At 39.2% G+C, this 8,973-nt stretch overlaps 1 protein-coding gene across 6 annotated transcripts in view; it reads right to left on the reverse strand.

The window, feature by feature from the left end:
- Positions 1-7,586, reverse strand: part of amot (angiomotin) — an 87,653-nt gene extending 80,067 nt beyond the window's left edge. For 2 of the 6 annotated variants that reach the window (XM_081615155.1, XM_081615153.1), the window contains exon 1: positions 7,030-7,585. Coding sequence is in view for 1 of the 6 variants with exons in the window: in XM_081615151.1 (XP_081471277.1) it covers positions 7,030-7,110 (81 nt within the window). In the remaining 5 variants the exon portion in view is untranslated. Of the gene's footprint in view, positions 1-5,584; positions 5,739-7,029 lie in introns of those variants that run through there. The other 4 variants (XM_081615157.1, XM_081615156.1, XM_081615151.1 and 1 more) reach the window with 3 other exon arrangements.
- Between the last annotated feature and the right edge of the window lie 1,387 nt (positions 7,587-8,973).

Below are 8,973 nucleotides of genomic sequence, written 5' to 3' on the forward strand. Positions count from 1 at the left end.
CCCTCCTGGATGACTGAGCTTCTTATCCTGTCACTAAGGGAGAGCCCAGACAACGTATGAAAAAACATAATTTTGGCCGCTTGTGTTTGTAATTTTGTTCTTTCAGTCAAGACCCTTAAATCTATGCCATAGATGAAAGTAGAGACGTAGATCGACTGGCAAATAGAGACCTTCCTTTTTGATCCAGCTGTCTCTTCACCACGACAGACTGGTCCAGCTCCCACTTTACTGCAGACGCTGTGCCAATCCGTCTATTGATCTCCTGTTCCATTTTCCCCTCATTCTTAATGTTATGGATTCTGTATTTTCCTCCATCACTTTCAGCCCCTTTCATCTGCTTAACACGCTGCAGCATACATCACCATGTTTATATGTGACTGCTGGCAGTCATATGTGAACAGACTGAAACTGATTAGAGTACCATTTAGGGAAGGTCCAGATTGCAGAGATGAATAAAAAGCTAAACTTGCTACAATCTTTGCCTCATGGCTTCTTGTCACTTGGCCCCAGAGCTGGACGGTGAATGTAACCTAAGAAGCATGATGTTCCATTTGGATATGTATGAATTGTGAAATTTTATCATTTTTTTAGAATTTAAGCTTATTTTTATATACAACCAAATCTCATTATTTCTCAAGGTCATTTACAATGAGTGGTTCTGGTCGGGTCCTGAAACTGGTTAACGAACACGGGTGGTGAACAGAGACAGAAATGAATGAACTCCAACAATGAACAAGATCCTAAGATACTTAAACTCCTCCACTTGGGTCAGGACAATCTTCCCTGACCCAAATAAGGCACTCGACCCTGTTTCAGCTCAAGACCCTGGCCTTGGATCTGGAGGTACTGATCCTCCTCCAGGCCGCTTCACACTCGGCTGCATACTGCTCCAGTAAAGCTGTAGATCACGACCTGATGAAGCCAGAAGGGCCACATCATCTGCCAAAAGCAGAGGCGTCATCCCAAGGCCACCAAAATGGATCCCTTCAAAACCCCGGTTGCGGAAAATGTGACCTCGGACAGAAAACCCCCAAATCTAAAAATCTAATCAAATTTTATGTATATATCACATTTCAACAACAAGGCATTTCAAAGAGCTTTACACCATAAAACACAAAAATACAAAGTCATAGAAACAGCCAACAACTGAAACATGACATTTTCTCACTACATATCAGATTGTTAAAATGGAAAACAAATGACTGCCTCATCTGTACAGACTAGTATAATTATTTCAAAGTGATTTTCAGTCAATACTTCACATGACCTGGAAGCTATTGAAGAAAATACTAGGTTTTTTTGGATGGTTGTAACTGAAACTGCTATTTTGTTGTCTTTGTGACAATGACAATAAAATTCTTCTGATTCTGATTCTTCTGATTCCTAGTGTTGCATACCTTTTTAATATTTTAATACTTCTTTAAAAAACTGCAAGGAAAATGTCCTTTAAAAAGCACATGAGTAACGCTGGATGCTGACCGAAGCTGTTAGGCAACAAGCACAACAACATCTTTCTGCACACTGCGTGGAAATAACTAGATTTTTCTCATTATTTACCGTAAACTTCTGAGAAATAAAACACAAAATGAAACTTCTACAGGTATGACGGATTTATAAGAAATGTAACATGGAGGTGCGCATGCGCATTACTACGGAGCCCTCCAGGGGACATGGGGATTTTTTTTCTTTTGCGTTCCCTCGCAAAACTCTATTCATCAGTTCATGCAGCATAATTGAATACTGAGCCTTTCTAACGGTGGCCGCCGTAATTTCTGCTTTAATACAAGCTTATAAGGTTTTTTCCATGGACTATTTCTGAGTTATTACCGCGGGGTAATAAGTCATCTGATTGTGTCTATTGTGTTCGTCTGAATGGTTTAAAGAGCTGCTTTCTGTGCCGTTCCATCTGAGCCTTAACAGACATAAACATGCAGTCAATAAATCGATTTTCAATCAGTTTTCTGCACCAAAGAGTTAATAATAATAAATACATTTTCACTGAGACTCTATAGGAGCCATATGAATGAAATAATTATTGATATGACAGGAGCAGCGGCTTTGACACCTGGTGGTGGGCGTGTCGATGTGGGCATGACGTCATCAATATGAATGGGAAGGTTACTGGCTGCTGGCTCTGTGTGGGTGAGCGAGGTGGTCAGTCCTCGCAAAGTTTGGAGCATGATAATTAAAATGCAATAAATCGATAATTATGACAGAACAAAGAAGAGGTTTGGAGTTGATTGATACATGGACAGATGAGATTCCCCGAGTTAACCCAGTGAGGCCCTCTACCACCAGTGGCGGAGCCAGAGGGGGGGCCAGTGCCCCCTCTGTCATCTGATTGGCCCCCCTTAGTGGCCCCCCCTGATGATTGACATGTAACAGCACCAGGTTATTCCTGTACATTATTTGGAATCATTCTAAGCTAATATCTAAAGAAGAAAAACAATAATAAATATATGAAAAGAAAATGTATAAAACTTTTTATAAGTCCATGTGATGACATAAATAAATAGATTTATATCAGGCGCGATACCAGCCTCCTTTATAATCATAACAACAAGCTGATATTCTTCTCCTGGGTGTTTCAGTTGCTGCTGTGGTGCAACTCAAAGGCTAAAGCACTTCATACCTGGTGGTGATGGTAAAACACCAATAAGTTATTTATTGATCCTCCGCAAAAATAAAAAAAACTGAAGAGGGCCGACAATGTTCTAGTTTGGAGCAGAGGTTGCGCTAGTTTTTTCGTTGTCCGTCAAAGAAAAAAAAAATTTTTATTTCCGTTTGTAGTCATCAAACGAAACATTTATTATTTCTCTGCGAGAACGTTTTTGAAATCAGGTAACAATTCACAAAATGACGTGATTAGAAGACGACAGAACTCTGATCGTTTCCTGATCCCGCATCACTTCCCTCAGCGGGAGAAAAACCAGCAGAAGCGGATCAGCTGCTGGACGCTCCAAAGCCTCTGGTCCGTTAAAGCGTCCAGATCAGAGATGATTCTCTGACAGATATTGTTCTTAGTCTGATTAATAATGAGCTCCACGATGTTCTCTGTGCGCAAAGTTGAAACTGTCTGTGTCAGCTGCGCTTCATCACAGTCTGGACAGAAACCAGCGAACTGCTCTCTGTTCTTATCAAGACGAGGCTGAGGAGGGAATCTGACATATTAACTCAGTTAAGTTTTTACTGGTTTTGTTTTTAAAAATATATTGTATATTTGGTGTTTGTCATCTCATGTGTGATTAATTGGAGCATTTATTGCTCAGCGCTCTGCGCTTGTTTCTGCCTAAAGGATCTGCACTTTAATTTATTTCCTCCCTCAACAGACACCTGTTATTCCTCTATTTAAACTACAATAAGTAGATCATAACATTTTCTTTAGTTTTTCTCTGTGTGCTCCAAACTCATTAAATGTAAACTCATTAGAAGCCCGAGCCACCATCAGACAAATAATTCTGGTCCAACCCGAAATATTGTTACCTGTCCAATCAGAGCTTCCTAACCAAGGTGTCCATAACTCTTCAACACGCTGTCAGCTCCCGGTCAGAAAGACGCATTTAGTTCAGTGTCCATGAGATGATATTCAGAAAGGATCTTTTATTTGATTGATTTTAGTTTCCTCTGCGATGAACTCTTGGCGTAAAGTCTATCATGTCTCCATGTGCTCCAGTCAAAGCTGTTAATTATAACATGTCAAATGACAGAGGGGCTTAAAAAATAACCAAATATTCAGTTTGGTTATTTTTTAAATTATATATATATATATGTGTGTGTGTACACACACACATTTTAAATTTTGCCCCCCCAGAGGTAGTCTTGCCCCCCCCCCCAACTTTAAAAGTCTAGCTCCGCCACTGTCTACCACCATTAGTTTGCTGTGTTTTATAATAATAAAACGTGATTATTATTATTATTAACGCTTTGGTGCAAAAAACTGATTGAAAATCGATTTATTGACTGCATGTTTATGTCTGTTAAGGCTCAGATGGAACATCACAGAAAGCAGCTCTTTAAACCATTCAGACGAACACAATAGACACAATCAGATAATAACTCGGTAATAACTCAGAAATAGTCCATGGAAAAACCTTATAAGCTTGTATTAAAGCAGAAAGTACGACGACCACCGTAAAAATGGCTTACAGTATTCAATTATGCCACACGAACTGATCAGTAGATCATTGCGAGGGAAAGCAAAAGAAAAAAAAATCCCCATGTCCCCTGGAGGGCTCCGTACATTACCATAAGGTATGCTGGATTTACGGGTATGACACACCGTCGACATTAGCTCCGCTCCCCTCCAGCGCTCTAAGGTTCACTTAGGCTCTAAGTACGTGAACCTCCGAGCACTTGAGGAGGGAGCGGTAGAGAACGGCTGGCCGAAATTAGCGTTCATAAATTGGATCAACCTTGAGCTAAACGCCGCTTACACCGGGGAGCGTCAATATCCAATTTGAAGCTAACTTCACTGTGGTATCAACGCATGCACGATTTGAGCTCCAAATTATGCCCCGCCTCTTCCGTGACAACTCTCACACATACCAAAAAATGAGTTTCTCTCACACATGCAAAAAAATTGTCTTTCACACAGAAAAGTACTAGTCTCATCCCCATTCATTCATTCCATTCAGCCTAGTGTTATTTTACACACACATTTTCGACCTATCACTCAGAATAGTATGTGTGTGTGTGTGTTAGTTTTTAGTAGTGTGTGAGACAAAACATAGTTTTTGTCCTAAACTGCCCCTCGTAGTAACAAGCATGCAATATAAATAAAATGGCCCATACACTTTATCTAGTCCCAGAAGACTTCAAAGTTCTTTCCACTACAATCTGTCACTCACTCTTTCATGCTCACCTACACGTACACTGCTGGTGTTAGGCTGTGTGTTAGTCACGTCTGCTCTAAGGCACACTGACAGAACACACACACACACACTGACAGAACACACACACACACACTGACAGAACACACACACACACTGACAGAACACACACACACACACACTGACAGAACACACACACACACTGACAGAACACACACACACACACTGACAGAACACACACACACACACACACTGACAGAACACACACACACACACTGACAGAACAAACACACACACACACACTGACAGAACACACACACACACACACACTGACAGAACACACACACTGACAGAACACACACACACACTGACAGAGGGCTGCCATACAACCAGCGCCACTGGGCCCTCTGATCACCACCAGCAAGAAAACAGACACACAGTATACAAACATGTTTGCATTTCAAAGTACATTAACTGAACTGTAGTTCAAACTTCACATTAATTTTAGTAGCTCAGATTATGTCTTAATACACAACATAACCTTAAATCTAAAAAGGTAAACCACCAAATTAGCTTGTGCCTTATTAGTCTTCTGAAGGTTAAGTATTTATGCCACAAAAGGCCTAAAGACCACGAAGCCAAATACATCCATCACACACACAGACACATACTTGGGCCTGCTACTAGATCTTTTTAAGATAGTATTTATCTCTGTTACTTTCCTGTAAAACTCATCAAACATAAAAATATCCTACCTTTGCTGGTTGGAGTATTGATCTGTGTAAAGGAAAGAATCCACCAAATTTCCCTTGGTCTCTCCAAAATCAGGGAACCATCAGCTTTGAGCTCATGTAAGGCAATTGTTTTTCCATGTGCTGCTCACACAGTTTTCCCACACAAAAACAGGAGGGGCAGACAGGTGAGTCTGGCAACTGTTCAGTTGTGACTACACCTCTATAAGTGCTCTTTCATGGCTTCAAACTTATCACATGAGGACTTGCTAAATATTTTTTTTCCTGGCCTTATAATAATGGGACATTATAGTTTAACGCAAAGTATTTTGCTGAGTTGATTTACAAAAAAAAATAAAAATCTTCCCACTCTATGAAAAACTTTGGGTAAAAACCATCTGCCAACACAGTCAACAGCCCATATGTACACATAAAAATAAGCAATTTTCATTTTGGAAAAATTACGTTAAACACTGAAAAAAATATCTTCATCAACCAGAGCTCAAAATCCAAGATGTCTGCAGATCATACAAAACATGATATGTTAAAGAACTATTTACTACTGACTTTGACAGTATTTCAATAAATCTGTCACAAAACTTGTAAGAGACATTTACACGTTTAGTAAGGACATTTGAATGAAAAAAATGCTGGGAGGCAATGTGTTATCGACCTATAATTCTAACTGCAGTAAGCCTGACTGCTGCACAAACAATTACTAATTCTGCAGGTTCTCTGATTTGCAGGTGAATAATAGAGAAACTGGGTGTGACAGTTCTGTCTTTGAAACCAAGTTGAAGAGAATAAGCTGGACAAATACAAGGGAAAATGGAACACACCACAAATATGCTAAGTGTATAAAAAAATATTGTTATATTTATACATTTAGGCCTAATTTTAAATGTTTGTGTGAATTGAGATATTGAAGGTTAGATTAGTTCTCAACTATGTTTGCCTTTATAATTAAACAAATATATTCTTTGCTTAAACTTTGGTTAGCTATTTACTTACAGAACAAGCAAAAGACTGTAATCTGACTTTAAAAAAAGCATCGTACAACTTTCACCTCCTCTGTACCTACATGGCCACCAAAGGACGCAGTGGAGCCTGAGGACGGGGGGCTTAGTTTGGCTTTTTACAAAATAGTGGATCAACACTTAAGTTTTTTCAGGCTTGAAAGTTTTAGACAAAACATAAATAAGTTCAATCGCAGCAGCTTCGTCTCTGTGTGCGTGTGTGTGTGTGTGTGTGTGTGTGTGTGTGTGTGTAGGGGCAGGAGGGGGGTAGAAGAGTAAATGACTCGCGAGAAGTCAACCATGTTTATAGCCTGGAACTGGAGGTTTTTATCTGGTTCTTTTTATGTTCGTTTGCTTGTCTGTTTGTTTTGTTGCCTACAAAGTAAGAAGCCCAACGCGTTGGCGACAGCAGCACGTTATTTAAGCAGAGCACTGTGGACAGTCTGAATTTACCTTTTTGTAAAGCTGCTTCCGTCTTCTTTCCTTGAAGCTACACGAACATCTTTTTTCTAGTTCTTCCCCTCGACTCAGCATTAATCCCGTGTCCCAGTTTCCAGGGTCACTGCTTCGTGGCCAAATAGTTCGTCCTCGCTGAAAACTGTACTTGGAAAGTTGAAGAAAAAAAAGTGGAGCAATAGGCGGCAGGAAGCCGTCCCAGACTGTTCTGCACAACAGGAGAAATTTCCAGCCTCCCCCTCCTCAAAGACCTCCTACGTCTTTAAAATACTTTTTTTAATCTCTTTATTTGTGCTCGGAAATCCCTCATCTCATCTCGCAGCTTCCCATTCGTTTTATGTTCAAATCAACTTAATTCCTTTAGGACATACATGCTATCCTAAACGATCACATTACATACTTCACCAACAGAAACGTAAAACTTGAATGTTGAATGAAATCATAGTTTTTCAAGAAAAACGGTTATTAATTATTTGCCACGCTCTGGCATGCTTCGGAAGGTGTTTCGAACATAATAGTCTATAGAGTCCATCAGCTCATTACATGGCAAAGCTCTGAACTTACAACAGAAAGAAGGAACTAAAACTGAAGAAAGGAAAAAATGACAAAGACCCTTTTGTAAAATGATCTGTTGCTGCTTTCAAATGCCGTCGGACAGACGAGAGTTGCTGCGTGCGCATGTCAAGTAAAACGTGGTTGCTGATATTGAGTTCCTTATAACCTTTAATATTCAGTTTTGTTCAGCTGGCTGCAGCTGATACATGATATGCATGAAATATATCACATTCCCATTTGTGTGACCAAATAGAACATCCGTAATGCATTTTTATTCAATATGAGATGTAACGTTTTCATTTTGAAATGAGGTAAACTGGGCAGGAGTGTCTTTACTGTGTTTACACTCTACATATTTCTGACTCAATTATTGCATGAAAACGTTTTGTCTTTATTCATTTTTTTAATGCAAGTACTCTGCAAATTAGTTACATTTTCTATTCAAGATTTGATGCTTTACATTTCCAGACAGACAATAATTAAAATCCTTTGTGAAAATCATACAGTAAAATAACCCAGTAATCTTCTTTTTAAGTCTAAAAGCTGGAAAGGACATCAGATAAAATTCCTCAGCAGTCGGTGAATCATGGGAATTCTCCAGTTCTGTCACAGCTTCATGCATGTGCATGGGGAGAGTATAAAAATTAAGATATTACAATTACAAATCCTGCAAAAAATATTTTGCTGTATATGAACTCCAAACGGAGAACAGAATAGAAACTATAAACATATTGATTTTAAAAAACATATTTAAATTGTATTCCATAATTTGAGAAAGGCTTTTTAAATTAAATTAGGATTAGAACATGCCTTTTCTTTTTATTTAACACATCAAAATAATTAAAAAAAATTATCAATCATTGATCATTTTTGACTTGTATAGTTCTCCCTCATTTGAAAGTGTGAACTTTGCAACCATAGTGAGGTCTTCAGATTCTATGTGCCCTGTGCTCCCAGGACCAAGACTAAACAAAGCGCAGCAGGATTTAGTTTTTATACTCTATGCCTATTGAACGAACTCCTGTAAAAACAAAGATGTGCAGAAAAAGTTGCTTCCTTTTACTTGGAACTATAAACCTTTTTGTTTCTAGCAGTTTTGATCAAAGAATTTCACTGATTAACAGTTTGCTTATTTAAAGCATGAGGTTCAAGTCTAGATGTGGATTTCATATATTCAAAATTAAATTTAGGTCTAAATTCACAGTACCAGCTCCATTATCGTTTCCAGTAGTAATAGCTCCATTAGTGCTGCTTGTCTTTGGCGTTACTCCCAGCGTCTGTAGCGCTGTGTCCGGTTTGGCAACATCTGTGCTGTTTGGAGTTCAGCGGTGGTAGCAGCGACACCAGACCTCCATAGGTCCAGTCGGATCGGTGATGTTGGTACCA

The sequence above is a fragment of the Poecilia reticulata genome, chromosome 14 (assembly GCF_904066995.2).
Source record: "Poecilia reticulata chromosome 14, P_reticulata-male-v2, whole genome shotgun sequence".
In the NCBI taxonomy this organism is placed as follows: domain Eukaryota; kingdom Metazoa; phylum Chordata; class Actinopteri; order Cyprinodontiformes; family Poeciliidae; genus Poecilia; species Poecilia reticulata.